The sequence below is a fragment of the Bos indicus x Bos taurus genome, chromosome 7 (genome assembly GCF_003369695.1).
Source record: "Bos indicus x Bos taurus breed Angus x Brahman F1 hybrid chromosome 7, Bos_hybrid_MaternalHap_v2.0, whole genome shotgun sequence".
Taxonomy (NCBI): Eukaryota; Metazoa; Chordata; class Mammalia; order Artiodactyla; family Bovidae; genus Bos; species Bos indicus x Bos taurus.
Window position 1 is genome coordinate 99,843,636 of NC_040082.1, and position 19,934 is coordinate 99,863,569.

At 37.7% G+C, this 19,934-nt stretch overlaps 1 protein-coding gene and 1 pseudogene across 1 annotated transcript; both read right to left on the reverse strand.

Annotated features, from left to right (window-relative positions):
* Positions 1-10,706: 10,706 nt before the first annotated feature.
* On the reverse strand, positions 10,707-11,637 carry LOC113896385 (annotated as a pseudogene).
* A 7,129-nt stretch (positions 11,638-18,766) lies between these two features.
* Positions 18,767-19,636, reverse strand: LOC113896387 (olfactory receptor 7A10-like). The gene is made up of 2 exons (XM_027548588.1): positions 19,282-19,636; positions 18,767-18,996 (listed from the first exon to the last, which is right to left on the reverse strand). Exons 1-2 carry the CDS (start codon positions 19,634-19,636, stop codon positions 18,767-18,769), a joined length of 585 nt encoding a protein of 194 aa, XP_027404389.1.
* Positions 19,637-19,934: the final 298 nt, after the last annotated feature.

The following is a 19,934-nucleotide window of genomic DNA, read 5'->3' on the forward strand; positions in this document are numbered from 1 at the left end:
AGCCTACATATATCCTCAGTGTACTGTATTTTATTTTATTTTTAATTTTTAATTAATTAATTAATTTATTTTACTTTACAATATTGTATTGGTTCTGCCACACATCAACATGAATCCACCACGGGTGAGTGTACTGTATTTTAAATCATCTCTAGATTGCTTATAATACCTGATAACAGAGAAATGTCCTGTAAATAGTTGCTGGTGCATAGAGTATTCAAATTTTCCTTTCGGGAACTTGCTGAAATTTTCTGGATAGTTTTGATTTGCAAATGGGCAAACCAACAGATGTGGAAGCTGCAGATATAGACGGTCAATTGTACTAACGCAAGTAAGGAGGATATGCCAGAGAAATGTTCATATTCTGAGATTGGGACCCATTAGGGTTTCAGACTATGATATTAAGAATTAAACAGAGTAGTACCAATAAGTTACAAAAGAAAAACTCAGAGACCATCACAAATACATAGTAAGGATAACATGCAAAGCTGTTGCATAGTTCTCTTTGTTCAGTCATGCAAGAGTGTGCATATGCTTGTACTTCTTTGTTTCTATGTGCAAGCATGCTGGACCATAAAATAAAGGCATAGATTTTATAGATAGTCTAAATCTCAAGAATCTACCTCAGTAAAGGCAAGACTAGTTTAAAAAGGGAAATCCTGGTAATGTGAGGTAAACAACATGAATGAGGAGCCCAATAGAAGAGTAAGGTTGCAGAAAGAATAAGTAGCAGTGTGGATTCTGAAGTGACCTCAGACTCTAGGGACCACACACAGACTGAAACTTTATTGCTCCACTTGCCTCACAGTGATATCTACCTTATCCTCCTGATCTGTTTTTCCTGTACATATCCATGCTCATTTGACCACAATTGTTTAATATAGTGCAATAGTGGGTGTGCTGGTGTGCTGGTCCTTATTTCATTTTTCTTTGTGACATTATTTGCTGCTATTATTGAGCATTGGTTTTTGATCTCCTTTTTGGCACATCCAGTGGACATTCTCTAGACATGTTTCTTTGCTTGAGTAAGTAATTAATGTATCTATTTTGGTTGTTATGTAATATTTTACAATGTGACTGTGCTACTTACAATTTTGACTGTCTTTCATATTCTTTATCATTAAATTGCTACTAAGTCAATGATAGAAAAAAATATGTTGAGATTGTTAAATTTAAGCTATGGTTCCTATAAAAGGCAATTCCCACCACCCTCCTTGTTTACCCTACCAAGTTATATTCCATGAAGTCCTCCAGGCTGTGAAAATTCATATATTTAAATGATTTATTTATGATTCATGCATTTATTTTATTGTATTAGGCCTTTCCATTATGGTTTAAAATCCAGAAAAAAGACCCTATAGTTTCTTCATTTTTGTTGATTCAAAATGTGCATTTGTATAGAAAAAAGAATAGAAAAGAAAATTCATAAAATAAAAAAAATAAGGAAAATAAGCGCAAGTCTAGTGGATAAAAATAATTATATTTAATGACATTTAATAAAAATTTATGACTGATTTCAGAAATAATACCTTGAAGAGTGAAATTTTAATCACATCAATATGATTCTCATTAAAGAGTAAAATGGCAAAGATCTGAGAATGAAAATTATAAAAATATACTTCTTGAAAAGCTGAAGGAACAATATTTAATGGTTTTTTTTTTTTTAAGACCTCATTGTATATGGACATTTACCATATGGCCAGATTATATTTCAGTTTAGTAGAAAAAAGTTGGGTTGTTAAATAAAACCTGGAGTAAATGTCTATCTATCTGGAAGAATATGAAATTGGTCCCCTATATCAGGCATCATCAAAAAAAAAAAAAAAAAAATGAAGAGGTATATTCCCTCCAAAATTCCACTGAGCAAGAATTATCAGTAGAGATCATTTGGAATGCTGAAAGTAATAGAAAAATGGGAAAGTAATATATGGGCACACAGTAATAACAAGCAAACAATAATGATATGCAATATATGTAAATTTTGCTGAAACCATGCAGTAGTTTAAGAAAACAAGAAATGTCTTACACTCATCAGCCTGGTAAAAAGAACTGTCATGGTGATTGAGGTTGGAACTTTTCAACTGGCAGCAAAAGCAGTATTCTAGTTTTGCTGGTAGAAACACAAAGGATTACAAGATTGAAAAACAACCTGAAGATATCAATAAATATTACAAATATAGATATTCTTGTCCCAGGATTCTCAGTCTCAGCACTGTGAATTTTCTAGGCCAGATCATTCTTTTTTATGTGCTCTGTCCTCTGCATTGAAGGATGTTTACAGTATCCAGGGTGTCCACCCACCTCTCTCCAGCATGACAAAAATGTCCCTGGACATTGCTCAGTGTGTCCCCTGAGCAGGCTGGAGGGATTGTCTTTTATAGGAACCATGATTCAAATTTAACAATCTCAACATATTTTTTCTAGCATTGACATAGTAGCAATTTAATGGTAAAGAATATGAAAGACATCAGAAGTATAAGTATCACAGTCACATTGTGAAATATTATGTAACAATCAAAATAGATACATTAATTAATTAATCAAGCAAAGAGACACAGCTTTTTGCTTTTCTCTGGGCTGAGTTGAATTGGCTTCCTTTGTCTCTGACCTTCTAATGCACTGTAACCTGGGTTGTTGGACTCACCTGGATGTTAACTCTGAGAGGTCATTCTCCAACAGGGAGTCTGAATTTTTCCCTGGAGGGTAGATGATGGAGACCGAGGTTCTCTCCCCAGACAAGACAGTAGGAAGGAGTGAAGCTACAGCCCCTCAGCCTGAAATTAGGACTCCAAACAAAAAAGGAAAAGAAAGGTCCCTTCTGGTCCAAGTTTATAAACACCGAGAGGCTATAGAGTGGAGATATTTATTATGTCCTATATCTACTCATTACTCTCTAGTTATTTCAACCTTTAAACACACATTTCCCTTGTGGAAAACTGTTCTGGAAGGAAGGAAATTTTTCTTAATGATCCTCTATTCACAAGAGACCATGGTAGAAGTCATGAGAATCCAATTTTGTTTTCCTTTTTTCACTCCTTCTCCATGAAATTGCCTCCTTTTGAGATTTCTAAATCTCCCAGTTCCTTGTCTCAAGTTTTCTCCATGTGTAAGACTGAAGAACCCATCTGGATTAGGTCTCTTGTATCTTCAAAGCACTGTCTTGTGGTGGGGACTTACCTCCTGAATCTCCAGAAAATTTCCACACTTTCAGCAAGGGGTGTGTGTGTGTGTGTAGAGGGGGGATACTGAATTCTTTTGATAATAAAACATGGGCTCTGCATACATTGTCTTCATAACACTTTTTCTGTATCAGTTAGGAATTTCATACTTACATCTCTAGTTTTGAGCTATCATTTAATTCTACATTATAAAATATTTGATGGCTCAGATGGTAAAGAATCAGCCTGCAATATGGGAGACCCTGGTTCTATCTCTGGGTTGGGAAGATCCCCTGGAGAAGGGAATGACAACCCAGTCCAGTATTCTTGCCTGAAAAATTCCATGGGGAGGAGAGCGTCATGGACCACAGTCCATGGAGTCACATAAAGCTGGACACGACTGAGTGACTAACATTTTCACTTTCATAAAATACTTGCTAGTGATCTGAAATATATTGAGATTTTTTTCTTTTTTTACTAAAGCCTTAGCTTTACAGATTTTTTGATTTAATATTTATAAATGTTTTATATATGTTTAATATTTATAAATGTTTTATCTATGAGGACGTACATTAAGAATTCCATTATCAACTGCAGAAAGGAGGCTTGGAGGAGTTTAGTGATCTGGCCAAAGTTAATATCTGAGTATGTGATATGCCTTGACTATAAACATGTCAGGATGCTTCTATCTTTCAAACTCTAGGCTAGTGGTTCTCAACCAGAAAGGATTTTCCCCCTAGGATGTACGATGATGTCTGAAATGATGCTGCTAAATATCTGAAGTCCATGGGAAAGAACCCCCAGAATAGCATCATCCTGCCCCAAATGTCAACAGTAAAAGGTTGAAAAATTTACTCCAGAAAGCTCTTCTTTAACTTCAATCTATTTGGGAGTCAACGACAATCCTACTAATAAATGCAGAATCTGATTCAGCAGGTCCTGGTGTGCCCAGAGACTGAATATCTAGCAAGCTCCTGGATGATTTTGATGCTGGTGGTCCTGGTCTGTGGATCACTCTTTGAGTAGAAAGACTGTAAGCCTGTAATGCAGTCAGTTGTAGACAGTTTTAGTTCTTCTGCACCAAAAACTGACTTTGTGTATAATTTTGAAGGAATAACTTATTCACTAATTCCAGAGGCTGTGGTAAATTCTGTTGGTTTCTTTTATATAATGGTTCCTGAATGACACAAAATGATACACTTTTGAAAAAGATTTTGTAGTAGGCAGAATAAGGACCTCCAAAATATTTCCACATCTCAATCCCAGGTAACTTTTTGTCACAAGGGAAGATTCATATTTCAGATTTACCAGGGCTGCTAAACAGTTAATTTAAGATAAAAGTTAGTTGTGATTGAGCTTCTCCCGTGGCTCAGAAGGTAAAAAATCTTCCTGCCAATGCAGGAGACGTGAATTTGATTCCTGGGTCAGGAAGATCCCTGGAGAAGGGAATGGCTACCCACTCAAGTATTCTTGCCTGGAGAATCCCATGGACAGAGCAGCCTGGCAGGCTACAGTCCATGGGGTGGCAAAGAGTAGGACATGACTGAGTGAGGATTTAGGACCCTTAAACACAGGCTACCTGTGGATAATGCCAGGTGTTCAAATGGCATCTCCTGTGTGTAGTGTGTATGCCAGCAGTGTGCAGTTGGACTACAGGGGTGTCTAGGTCTGGCAGAATCTCACCAGCTGTAGGTGGAGGGACAGGAGCATAGGGCAAGTTGACCTGAAGCAGGGTCATGGATGAGCACGTGAGTGCGGCCAACTCTCTGGTTTCAGTGAGGCTCTCAAAGGAGCCTGGACCAGGGGAAGCCTTACCTATATCAGGGCCTAGGAAGATCATGGTGCAGGGCAAGACTTCTGGCTTTAGCAGGGCTGCAGGAGTGCCTGAAGCCAGGTTAAGCCCACTGGTTGCAGCAGGTATGTGGGTATCCATGGGCGAATGAGCCCTCCAAAGGCAGTGTGGCTGTGGGAGACACATGGGTGAGGCAAACCCACTGACCATAGAATGGGCATGGGAGAGTGTTGGGACAAGCTCTCTGGTTTTAGTGTGGCAAAGAAAGTGCAAATTCCAGGAAAACCTGCTGGCTTCACAAGGTGAAGGAAAAACATGAAGATAGGGCATTCCATGGGCACTAGCTAGTAAGGTAGAGGGAGTGCAATAGCGGCACCTGCCAGTGATGAGCTAGCACGATGGATTGAGAGCGCACACATGAAGTGTGCCAGTGCCTCTATTCCCAGAGAATGTTTCAAGCCCCTGCACCTCCAGCAGATGCTTTAATTAACTAATGAATCTCCTTTATACACCTTCTGGGTGCTTTTCAGGTGGTGCTAGTAAAGAACCCGCCTGTCAGTGCAGGAGACATAAGAGATTCGATCCCCAGTTCAGGAAGATCCCTTGGAGGAGGGCATGGCAACCCACTCCAGCATCGTTGCCTGGAGAATTCCATGCACAAAGGAATCTGGCGGGCTACAGTCCATAGGGTAGCAAAGAGTTGGATGCGACTGAAGCCACTTATCATGCATGCAGCAGGTGCTTTTCAAACTGCTGCTTTTGTGCTGGGTCCTGGGATCAGTGAATGTGCAGAAGCTCTTTCAGAGCAGACTTTCCCTTCCCTACCGACTTTAGGGTCTCCTGGACAGCAGCCCCATTTGTGTTTAGATCCATGCACTTTGGCGACTTATCTCTCTGGTGTAGATCCGAAAGGTTCCTGTACATGATATAAGGTACAAACCCATTTTCCTTAGTGAAAATGTGAGATCCTGCCCACTGGTGGGTTACCAACACCAAGAGTGGGATATTTGAAGAGACCACATCTCTGCTTCTTCTGCCATTTTTATGTGACCTTATAAGTCTTTGCTATGGAGGAAATATTCACCTAGGTTTTGGGTTTTTTTCAGAAGAAATTGATCCACATCTATTTGGTGTGTTCATGGGTCGTGGTGAGTTTAGAATCTACCTATGCTACCATCTTGAACCACCTCCCCCAAAATTTAATATTAGCCCAATAAGACTCATTTCAAGCTTCTGATATCTAGAACTGTAAGACTATGTATTTGTTTACTTTAAGCAACTAAAGTTGGAGTATTTTATAATAGCAGTAGGAACATAATATAGACTTTTTTTATATGGTAATGTAAGTTTCCATGTTACTTTTTCCATACATCTCACCCTTTGCTCCTCCCACCACATTTCCATAAGACTATTCTCTATGCCTGTTTCTCCACTGCTGCCCTGTAAATAAATTCTTCAGTGCCATTTTCCTATATTCTGTATATATGTGTTAGAATATAGTATTTATCTTTCTCTTTCTGACTCACTTAAATCTGCATAATAGGTTCTAGGTTCATCCAACTCATTAGAACGGACTCAAATATGTTCCTTTTTATGCCTGAGTAGTATTCCATTGTGTATATATATAACACAACTTCTTTATCCATTCATTGGTTGATGGACATCTAGATTGCTTCCATGTTCTGGCTATTGTAAATAGTGCTGCAGTGAGCAATGGGAAACATGTGTTTCTTTCAATTTTGGTTTCCTCAGGGTATATGTCTAGGAGTAGAATTACTGGGTCATATGGTGGTTTTATTCCTGGATTTTTAAGGAATCTCCATACTGTCTTCCATAGTGACTGTATCAATTTACATTCCCACCAACAGTGCAAGAGCATTCCCTTTTCTCTACATCCTCTCCAGCATTTATTGTTTGTAGAATTTTTGATGAGGGCCATTCTGACCAGTGTGAGGTGATTGTTGTTTTGATTTGCATTTTTCTAATAATGAGTGATGTTGAGCATCTTTTCATATGTTTGTTAGCCATCCGAATGTCTTTTTTGGAGAAATGTTTATGTCTTTTTCCCACTTTTTGATTGGGTTTGTTTTTCTGATATTGAGTTGTATGAGCTGCTTGTATATTTTTGAAATTAATCTTTTGTCAGTTGTTTCATTTGCTGTTATTTTCTCCCATTCTGAGGGTTTCCTTTTCACTTTGCTTATAGTTTCCTTTGCTATGCAAAAGCTTTTAAGTTTAATCCCACTTGTTTACTTTTGTTTTTATTTCTGTTACTCTAAGAGGTGGGTCATAGAGGATCTTGCTTTGATTTATGTCATTGAGTGTTCTGCCTATGTTTTCCTCTAAGGGTTTTATAGTTTCTTGTCTTAAATTTAGGTATTTAATCCATTTTGAGTTTATTTTTGTGTATGGTGTTAGGAATTGTTCTAATTTCATTCTTTTACATATAGTTGTCCAGTTTTTCCAGCACCATTTATTGAAGAGGATATCTTTGCCCCATTGTGTATTCTTGCCTCCTTTGTCAAAAATAAGGTACCCATAGGTGCCTGGGTTTATCTATGGGCTTTCTATCTTGTTCCATTGGTCTATATTTCTTTTTTTTTTAATCTTTTTTTAAAATTTTATTTTATTTTTAAACTTTACATAATTGTATTAGTTTTGCCAAATATCAAAATGAATCTGCCACAGGTATGCATGCGTTCCCCACCCTGAACCCTCCTCCCTCCTCCCTCCCCATACCATCCCTCTGGGTCATCCCAGTGCACTAGCCCCAAGCATCCAGTATCGTGCATTGAACCTGGATTGGCAACTCGTTTCTTACATGATATTTTACATGTTTCAATGCCATTCTCCCAAATCTTTCCACCCTCTCCCTCTCCCACAGAGTCCATAAGACTGTTCTATACATCAGTGTCTCTTTTGCTGTCTCGTACACAGGGTTATTGTTACCATCTTTCTAAATTCCATGTATATGCGTTAGTATACTGTATTGGTGTTTTTCCTTCTGGCTTACTTCACTCTGTATAATAGGCTCCAGTTTCATCCACCTCATTAGAACTGATTCAAATGTATTCTTTTTAATGGCTGAGTAATACTCCATTGTGTATATGTACCACTGCTTTCTTATCCATTCATCTGATGATGGACATCTAGGTTGCTTCCATGTCCTGGCTATTATAAACCATGCTGCGATGAACATTGGGGGTACACATGTCTCTTTCCCTTCTGGTTTCCTCAGTGTGTATGCCCAGCAGTGGGATTGCTGGATCATAAGGCAGTTCTATTTCCAGTTTTTTAAGGAATTTCCACGCTGTTCTCCATAGTGGCTGTACTAGTTTGCATTCCCACCAACAGTGTAAGAGGGTTCCCTTTTCTCCACACCCTCTCCAGCATTTATTATTTGTAGACTTTTGGATCGCAGCCATTCTGACTGGCGTGAAATGGTACCTCATAGTGGTTTTGATTTGCATTTCTCTGATAATGAGTTATGTTGAGCATCTTTTCATGTGTTTGTTAGCCATCTGTATGTCTTCTTTGGAGAAATGTCTATTTAGTTCCTTGGCCCATTTTTTGATTGGGTCATTTATTTTTCTGGAATTGAGCTGTAAGAATTGTTTGTATATTTTTGAGATTAGTTGTTTGTCCGTTGCTTCATTTGCTATTATTTTCTCCCATTCTGAAGGCTATCTTTTCACCTTGTTAATAGTTTCCTTTGATGTGCAGAAGCTTTTAAGGTTAATTAGGTCCCATTTGTTTATTTTTGCTTTTATTTCCAACATTCTGGGAGGGGGGTCATAGAGGATCCCTCTGTGATGTATGTCAGAGAGTGTTTTGACTATTTTTTGAGCCAATACCACAGTGTCTTGATGACTGTAGCTTTGTAGAATAACCTGAAGTCAGGAAGCTTGATTCCTCCAGCTTCAATCTTATTTCTCATAATATAGACATTTTTTCAATAAAATTTACTTGCTCAAATTAACTTTAAGCCTCTTCATTGGCTTACCTTGGGTAAGGGCATTTTATGTTGAAAATCCACATTAAGTAGAAAAAAAATGAAATCAAATTAAAGGTATTCTGTGCTATTAGTGAATTCTTTATTGCATAAATATTAATTCTGCCTGACTATGATGTCTTCATAACTTTAAGATAGGATAAGTAATCTATTGTGAAAATGAAGTTACCCATTTGATTTTAAATTTTTGTGCTTATATTTCTACATCTTTATGCTTCTTGGTAATTCAGATATTCATTATTTTCATATCTATCCTTTCCAACATTCTGTCAAGTTTCCTATTACCATAAAAGATGGAATCCTAATTGTGTTTTTATGTGTACATGTGTGTTTATGATTATGCCAGTTTCAAGGAAAACTGTGTGAAACACACTCATATAAACACAAAAATATTTTATTTGCACAAAATATGAACTTCCACACATTTTATTTATTTCTTACAGCATCCGTATGAAGTTGTATTTAGTTTTCCACATTAACTTGAGAAATAAAGAAATTGAGCCCCAGGGAGCTTAAAGTTTTCACAATTACATGCAAAGCACTTAAATAGATGTGCACTGTATTATTATGTGCAAATGGAAATATGCAGCACATTCTCTTAGTATTTTTTATAACTCTTATAATTCATCAAATTGTGTACTTTAAATCTGCAGTTATTGTGTCCCATCTCTCTGCAGTCTCCCTCCCTCCCCCAATCCCACTCCTCTAGGTCATCACAAAGTGCTAGGCTGGACTCCCTATGTTATATAGCAACTTCTCATCAACTATCTATTTTACACACAATAGCGTGTATATGTTGATGCTGTTTTCTTGATTCATCCCACACCCTCCCTCTTGCACTGTATCCACAAGTCCACTGAAACAAGTCTTTGAGAAGAAATTATTTTTAAGAAACCAAAGTTGTCCCATGTAAGATAATGGGAAATTTTCAAACATTTCTGATTTAAACTGGGGAAAAACTTTGGGCATGTGTGAATATGGACAAAGGGGAAAATGTCTATATAACATACAGAGTAGAAGCTTAATAAAGTGAATGACAAATTGTGTAGAGGAGTTGAATTCAAAGAAATGGGCATTCAAGTAAATAAATAGAAGGAGAAAGTTCTACTTCAACAATCAAAACAGTGAGGTACCACTTTACACTGACAGAATGGGCATCATTAAAAAGTCTACCAATAAAAAGTACTGGAAAAAAATACTGGAGAGGGTGTGGACAAAAGGGAACCCTCCTGCACTGTTGATGGGCATGTAAATTATTGGAGTCACTATGGAAAACAGTATGGAGGGTCCTCAAAACAGTAAAAATAGAATTGGCATATGATCCAGCAATTCTACTTCTAGGCATATATTCAAGGAATAATGTAGTTTGAAAAGATATATGCAACCCAACAGTCATTGCAGCACTATTTACAATAGCCAAGACATGGAATATATATATATATATATATATATATATATATATATATATATTCAATAACCTGTGACAAAACCATGATGCAAAAGAATATGAAAAATAATGTGTGTGTATACGTATGTGTGTGTATATATATATGTGTGTGTGTGTGTGTGTGTGTGTGTGTGTAAAACAATCACTTTGCTGTACAGTAGAAAAAATGATATTACATTGTAAATCAACTATACTTCACTCAAATAAATTAAAAAACAGGAAGAATAGCACCTTCTGCTTCTGAGGTTTTGAGCCCTACAATCATGAGTATTTCTTCAGCTCCAGGACAATTGGACCTTATATAACTGACATTCCAGTGATTCTTTTCAAAGCCCTCTTTATGTCTTTATTTCTGAGACTGTAGATGAAGGGGTTCAGCATGGGTGTGACCACTGTGTACATCACTGAGGCGATTGCACTTGAGTGTGAGCTGTAGGTACCTGTGGAGCTAAGGTACACTCCTAAGATAGTACAATAAAATAAGGAAACAATTGAGAGATGAGATGCACAGGTAGAAAATGCTTTATACTTCCCATGGGCTGATGACATTCCTCGTATGGAGGAAACTATCTTAGAGTATGAGTAAAGAATACCAGTGAGGGAAGCACCACCCAACATCCCCGCTGCAAAATACATCACCATGTTGTTCAGAAATGTGTCTGAGCAGGCAAATTGAACCACTTGATTAATTTCACAGAAAAAATGGGGGATTTCCACATCTGTACAGAGGATAGCCACAACATCATTAAGCTTTGGCTTAAGAAATTCAGGGCACTCATCACCCAGGACACCAGCACCAGCAGTCCACAGAGCCGGGGATTCATGATGACCATGTAGTGGAGAGGCTGACAGATGGCCATGAAGCTATCTTAGGCCATCACAGTCAGGAGGAAGTTTTCAAGTGCAGCAAAGAATAGGAAGAAGTATATCTGGGTGATGCAGCCTTCATAAGTTATAACTTTGCTCTGTGTCTGTATATTATTCAGCATCTTTGGGATGGTGGTGGAGATGAAACAGATGTCTACAAAGGACAGGTTGAGAGGAAGAAGTACATGGGGGTGTGAAGATGGGGATCTGAGCTGACAGCCAGGATGATGAGTAGGTTTCCAAACACAGTGGTCAGGTACATGGAGAGGAAAAGCCCAAATATGAGGGGCTGCAGTTCTGGTTCATTTGATAATCCCAGAAGAAGAAATTCTGAAATTTGTGTATCATTCACTGGTTCCATGTGGTGGAGATGGCTACCAGGAAAAAAAAAAAAAAAAAGTTAACATGACTAAATTTCTCAAAAATTGTGATTGGAAACCTAATTGAATTCTACAATATATACTTTGCATTAGAAGTCAGTATCCATAATTTGGTATGGAACTTTTCCCTTCAAGGCATGCTCTTGTGCCTTCTTATTGTGCACCCAGCCTTTTGTCCAGGTGGTCAGGTGTTCTACACTTTTAATAAGAAGTCACAGGATGCTTGGGGCTGGTGCACTGGGATGACCCAGAGGGATGATATGGGGAGGGAGGTGGAAGGGGGGTTCAGGGTTGGGAACATGTGTACACCCGTGGTGGATTCATGCTGATGTATGGCAAAACCAATACAATATTGTAAAGTAATTAGCCTCTAATTAAAATTTAAAAAAAAAGTTACTGTGACACATTTGAGGAATGTCAATTGAGGTCTGACCAATGTCTAGGCAAAAAGTACAGTAGTCTCTACAGTTCTTCAATAATGGAGAAAAAATATAAAGAAAAAAAATCTTACAAATTTTCAGATGGTGACAGATGAAATGAACAAAAAGAAATCAGTTGTAACAAAATGGTTAAAGGTATATTATTTTTTACTCAGTCATTGAGTTAGAGTGGAAAATATTTGATTGGAGACCTCATGGAAAAGAGGGTGGGAGACACGAAGTTATCTGGTTGAAGTGTGTGCTGGTCAGAGTGAAAAGCCAAGGCAAAGGACCTGAAAAGTAGTTGTTTCAGAAAGTCAAGGTTAAAAAGTAAGCCACTGTATCTAGGGGGATGTGCAAGATGGAGAGTGATGCTAGTGCCAGAGAATTTGGAGGAACGAGGTGTCCTTCTGCTACAGCTGAGACTTCAAGTCACAGGGAACTTAGTTCACCATATTTTTACCTGCATTTTATTAATTTTATTTCCAAGAGATCCAGTGATTAGAAATCAATCCCTTCCTCATTATTTTATTTTCTTTTTTTATAATTTATTTTTATATATCGGTTTATATTATAAGGACCTCATACCAAAGATCCTTATACAGGGACTCGGGCTTCCCAAGTGGCGCCAGTGGTAAAGAATCCATCTGTCAATGGAGGAGACATAAGAGGCACGGGTTCAATCCCTGGATCAGGAAGATTCCCTGGAGAAGGGAATGGCAACCCACGCCAATATTCTTACCTGGAGAATCCCATAGACAGAGGAGCCTGGCAGGCTACAGCTCATAGGGTCACAAAGAGTAGGACATGACTGAAGCAGCTTAGTACACACGTATGCATACATGGGCTCAGGTATCCCTTTTCTGCCTTGGGAACTGTTCATGCTCCACAACATGTACGCTTGGGCACACACACACACACACACACACACACACACACCCCTACTGGAGTGATGCTACTACCAGTACACTCTCAGCCGCAATAATTAGGAAAACAATGACACAATGCAAGCTGTCAATATTTTGTCCATGTCAATGATTATCTTTCCTGCAAAATTGTAGCAACAGTACCTAAATTCCAGTCGCTAAGTCTCCCATGGACCTGTGAATATGGGTGGGCCTCCTTTTTAATGTGACCATTTTATGTCCAGTATTCAAAGAAAAAAAAAATATCACTTCAAAAAACTGAGAGGGGGAGAAAAGGACATGTAAGGGGGAAAAAGTTCTAATAAATTTAGGTAATCTGTAGAGTTTGTGTTGAGTATAAAGCTTCCTTAGTTTTGGTGACATTCCAGCCCCTGTTCTATCCCTGTTACCCAGAATAACAAAGCAGCAAAAAAGCATTTTATCTAAAAAAGAAAAAAAGGATGTATTTATGTTATCAAATATCTGACAGATTTCCCATCAGGAAAATGAGCAAAGCAAATAAACCCACAATTCACAAAGTGAAATAAAGTTCAACAAAAGTGGAAGATTTAAAGAATGATTTGGTAAAAGAATTCGTAAGTGATATCAGCTGTAAAACTTTTGTAGTTTGAAATTCTAGATTTACATTTTGGATCTGCACATATTTGCTGTTTGAACATGGAGAGCCACTGGAACCTTCTAAATGTTAATATTATTACTCAAATTATTGGGATAGCAGTACTCACAATTAGATATTTGACAGACTTAGTCCATATATGCAAAACGTTTAGAATAGTTCCTTCCTGGTAGTAAATGAATGATTTACATCACCTCTGGTGATGAGATTCGGCTGATTTTTCTCTTTTTCCTCTCAAATCTTTCCATTGCTTTCCCACATCTTAGTCCCCAATACCCAGCCTTATTTCAGTTTTTCATCATCTTTCCCATCTATCACAGTCTGGTACAGGGCCCTCTATCCAATATTCACATTAAGCTAAAGAAGTCTTTCTATATTACAAAGCTGACTGTCCAACTCCCTGACTTAACTCTCACTAGTGACTCCCCAATAAGGAATGGACCACAAATTCCACAACTTCAAACCCCAGCCTTGACTATCCCTGAATGAACCACCAACTTTACACTTGTGCTGCCCTTACTCACCTTAATCTCATGAATCTTGAACTTGAGCCACAGATTCACTAGATGCCACAGGCTCGAGTTTCAGAGCATATATGCACCTGTTCCCTCTGCTTGGAGAGTCAATCACTGGTCTATATGGAATTTTTTTCACTTATCTCTGTATTGAAAACTCCATCTCCTGTTTTAGAGACGGAGTTTTGGACATCTCCTACATGAACTTTAAAATTATTCCCACAGAAAAAGGACAGTTTATGTAGTGATAATTTAGATAAAAGGTTATCATTGTGTGATTTTTATTAATTGAATATTTTCATCTAGACTGTGAGTGCCTTGAGGCATGTATCAATATCATACATACTCCACAACCCCCCAGACTTAGTTTAGTTGGGAAAAATAGCTGAATAAATAAATTATATATTGCATAAAGCAATAAAAGAATATGTTCCCTCAGAAACTGTCGATGATTAGGGAAGAAAAAGAAGCAGGTAAATGCTAATGTAGGTATGGGAGGCATGCTGGAAGAATGTTTTCCATATTCTGAGTCTCAGATTTATTAGACTATTAGACTATAGTTTGTAAAAAATAAAATAGGATATAACAAATTAAACACAGAAGGATAGAGTGCATTGTATTAATACATGTAAGGAGTTTATTCTTTTTGTCCAGCTGTTCTTGTGTGTGTATGTGCATACACATGGGTGCATGTGTGCTAAGTCACTTCAGTTGTGTTTGACTCTTTGGGACCCTATGGACTGTAGCGCCCCAGGCTCCTCTGTCCATGGAATTCTCCAGGCAAGAATACTGGAGTGAATTGCCATGCCCTCCTCCAGGGGATCTTTCCAACTCAGGATCAAACACATATCTCTTCTGTCTCCCGCACTGGCAGGTAGGTTCTTTACCACTAGTGCCACCTGGGAAGCCCCATGCACAGGTGTATTCCTTGGTTGCCTGTGCACACAAGCTGGATCACATGGAAAAGGTGTGTTTTACTCTGGGACACATTCTGAAAAGCTTCTTATCCATTGCAGTTAATGCAAGAATACTTACAAGAGAGGCTAGTCCTTAAAAGGGTGAGAAGCAATGTGAATAGAGCTCAAGGGAAGAGTTCGGTTGCAGAGAGAACAGGCAGCACCGTGGGTGCGGAAGTCAGACTCCAGGGACCACATGCTGACTGCACTTTTATAACTCCACTCGCCTCATTATGGCATTCACATTAGAACCTTGACTGAATTTTTATTCTGTATTTATTTCTGTGTATTTGACTACACATATGTTCATACATTTCAAAGAATGAGGTAATAAGATAGTGGATGAGGATGTCACGTCTCTCAGTTTTCTTATGTGGTATCATTGTCATTCTTGGACTTTGAGTTTAGATCTCTTTTTGCTAAAACCATTGGTCACATTTCACTTCTGTTTCTGATTCTTGTCCCAAATGCAAAGATCTCCCTACAATATACCCTATAAAATCCTACCCATGCCACAAAATTTACTTGCTCTTTTCTCATTTGATTTATACCTAAGGACATTTTTGTCATACATGCATTTTTTACTATACTCTTCTTTCTCCATGGAAATATGAGATCCAAAGCAGAGACCTCACCTGCTTTGTTCACTCTAATGGTTTCATAATGGTGTGCATTTACATAGAAACAAATATTTTAGAAAATTTAATTTTCAAAATAAAAAGAAAACCAAGGGAAACAAAACCAGATTAAATATATTGGATTCAAAATAAAGATATTAAGCAAAATAGAATGATATAATAAAATGAACTTCTGAAAGAAAAATATAAAGTAGTAATAGTCCCATTAACACAGGTTTTAAATATAATAATATGCATAAAAATTTAAAAGAGAATAGAAAATGCAATTCAAAAAATAGTGCAGGAAGTTGTATCTAAAATTTTAATTCCAACCTACACAAACATAAATGGATTAAAATATGCTTATGAAAAACATATAAGCAATCTTTAATTGTATGCAAAAGCACATATTCCACAAGAAGGCAGCAAATAATTGCTCTTTTTAAAATAGACTACTCACAAAAGGCAAAAGGTGGCAGAAACGAAAAACATGTGAGATTATATGGTAATGCATATAACAGGTGGTTTATTACTTCTATGGATGCATAGAAGGACTGCAAGAAAATCAAACCAGTCAATCATAAATGAAATCAGTCCTGAATATTCATTGGAAGGACTGATGCTGAAGCTGAAGCTCCAATACTTTGGCCACCTGATATGAAGAGCTGACTCATTGGAAAAGACCCTGATGCTGGGAAAGACTGAAGGCAGGAGGAGAAGGGGACAACAGAGGATGAGATGGTTAGATGGCATCACTGATTCGATGGACGTGAGTTTGAGTAAGCTCTGGGAGTTGGTGATAGACAGGGAAGCCTGGCATGCTGCAGTCCATGGGGTCACAAAGAGTTGGACACGACTGAGCGACTAAACTGAAATGAACTGATGGATGCATAAGAACTTTTGACATTTGAAAAAAAATCAGCGAGAGAGGGGATAAAATACGACCAATTGGTAGATTTAAACATCCCAAACTTATAAGCTCTCATGCAACCCAACAACAGATATATTACATTTACATACATGATTTCGATTGCAAAGAGTAAAAATTTTTTAAAAGAATTTTTAAATCTTTGTTTAAAGAAATGCAATTAAAAAACCAAAATAAACAGAGAATGGGGAAGTGGTTGGAGCTTAGAGCAGTTTGGGGTGAAGTGGTACCTGAAACACCTATGTGTGAGGGAAAGAGTGGGGAGAGAGAAGTTGCAGGTATCTATTTCAGCATAGAAGGCTTGTCAAGGTATTTAAAATACATCTCATTCTCCCCCTCATTCACATGTTGGAGTGTAATTCCAGGCATTTTCTCTCAGAGCTGGAGATGAAATATATTATTATAAAAGAAGTGATACAGAAAAAAACCTGGACAGAATAAAACAATCTGAATCCAGTGCATAAAGCAAAGAATATGCATAAACAGTTTGTGATAAAGCAAGTGGCTAATAAACCTCCAAATATATCCAGTCTCCCAGGTAATAAACAGTTGCAAAGATAAGCTCTTTACCATCTGTCTGTTTGTATATCAAATTTAATTTTTTTCAAGTGAATGCTCAATGTAAGAGAAAATTTTGTGAAATGTGTATCAAAAATTGTAGTTTCCAGGTAATAGTTATGCTGTTGATTTGAATCTTTGTGACTCCACGGACTGCAGCACACCAGCCTTCCCTGACTTTCACTGTCTCCCAGAATTTGCTCAAATTCATATACCATCTTAAAAATTTTTTAAATTAAAACAATGTCATTATTTCACTGCAAACTCCTCTTTATGTAATAGTTTATTTTCCTACCCTAAATCTCCCTGGAAATGTTCAAATTTTACTGAGACCATTGTGCTTCCAATTTCTTCTTGAATTTCATCCAAGTATATTTTCATTCTTATCACTTAATTATCACTAATAATCATGTACTGCTGAATCTGATTGGCAGTTTTCTTTGAACATATTAAATAAATTGATTAGAAATCATTTAATCAACCATGCACATAAACAGGGAGATCTGTTGGCTTTTTTCCAGGTATTTGGGTTTCTAAGTGACTGCAGGTAAATGTTCTTGGATTTCATTCTCTGTGGCTTTCTCCTGAAGTGTCTACTGGGCTCTAAGACTTACCTGGATGGAAAGGTTGAGATGGAAGACTCTGGGTGGAAGTCCAAAACTTCCCCAGGTGGTTGATGGTGGAGAATGAAGCTCTGTTCCCAGATAGGAAAGAAGTAAGAAGTGAAGTATGGACCCCTGAGCCAGACTCAGGAATCCAAATGCACAAACCATGACTTCTCCAGCTCAAAGTGGAACATGCTTAGACCTAGCAGCAGTGGAGATATTTACAGCTCTGCATATCCACTCTATTTTCTCATTAGTACATTTTCCACTGTTACTCCAACCCCAAGCACATTTCCCCCATGGGAACTTATCTGGACAGAATGGAAATTTTCTGGGTTGATTTGTTCCCAAGAGACCAGTTAGATGTCAAGTGTATCCAATGCTTATTACTACTCCATGAACTCTTCTGGATTCCAAAGTTATAACACTGAACCTTTTTATAGTCCTGAGACAAAGATTTCTCCAAAGCTAAGTCTGATTGTCCCATTTGTTCTTTAAAAAAGTCCATCCAATGAGGACTATACAATCAGAACTCTCATTCTAAATTTTCAGAATTGTTGTTCAGAGGGGTTAGATAGATCATGTAGATATAAAAATCAATGAGAGGAAAGACTAAAATATCTTACAGTAAAATCTGTACACTTAATATCTTACACTAAAACCTGTAAGATATTGATGAGAAAAATTGAAGAAGACAAATAGATGAAAAAATATAAGGTGTCTATGGCTTGGAAGACTTAATATTATTGAAATGCTGATACTACCCAAAGCATTCTATAGATTCATGCACCCTCTATAAAAATTTCCAAAACTTTATTCATAATAAAGCTCAATAAATTGAGTTCTTTAAATTGTGTAGATAAGTTGAATTCAAATAAAAGGAAATTCCTGGAAATAAATGGACAAGTTCTCCTTCCAAAATCTGGTTAAAACATATCAATTTCTGGCTCCATTTATTTAAATCCTGCAATCATGGGTAGTTCTTCAGTCCCAGAACAGATAACACTTTTATACCTGCCTTTCTATTGATTCTTTCCAGAGCCCTCTTTATGTCTTTGTTCCGTAGACTATAGATGAAGGGGTTCAGCATGGGTGTGACCACTGTGTACATCACTGAGGCGATTGCACTTGAATGTGAGCTGTGGGTAGCAGCAGAGCTAAGGTACACTCCTAAACACGTACAATAAAATAAAGAGACAACTGAGAGGTGAGATGCACAGGTGAAAAATGCCTTATACTTTCCCTGAGCTGATGAGATTCTTTGTATTGAAGAAACTATCTTGGAATATGAACAAAGAATCCCAGTGAGGGAACCACCACCCAATATTGCAGCTGCAAAATACATCAATATCTCATTAAGAAACATGTCAGAACAGGCAAGTTGAATCAACTGATTAATTTCACAGAAAAAGTGGGGGATTTCCATGTACGTACAGAAGGACAATCTCAACACCATTACACTTTGTAACAAGGAATTCAGGGCACTCATCATCCAGGACACCAGAACCAGCAGACCACAGAGCTGGGGGTTCATGATGACCATGTAGTGCAGGGGGTGACAGATGGCTACAAATCGGTCATAGGCCATCACAGCCAGAAGAAACACATCCAATACTGCAAAGAGTATGAAAAAATACATCTGGGTAATGCAGCCTTCATAGGTTAGTACTTTGCTCTGTGTCCTTATGTTCTGCAGCATCTTTGGGATGGTTGTGGAGGTGAAACAGATGTCTACAAAAGACAGGTTGGAGAGGAAGAAGTACATGGGGGTGTGGAGGTGGGAGTCTGAGCTGACAGCCAGGATAATGAGCAGGTTTCCAAACACAGTGATCAGGTACATGAAGAGGAACAGACCAAATATGAGGGGCTGCAGTTCTGGTTCCTCTGAAAATCCCAGAAGAAGAAATTCCAAAATTTTTGTATCATTCCCTGGTTCCATGTGGTGAATGTGACTATCAAGAAACAAAATAACATGACTAGTTTTCTCAGAAATTAGCATTGTAAACATAGTTGAAATTCTACAGTTCATATTTTGCATTTAATATTAATATCTATAATTTCAATATGAAAAATTTCCCTCAAGTAATCCCATGTGCAATCTCTGAATACTTCACCCCACATTCAATCTTCTCCCCATA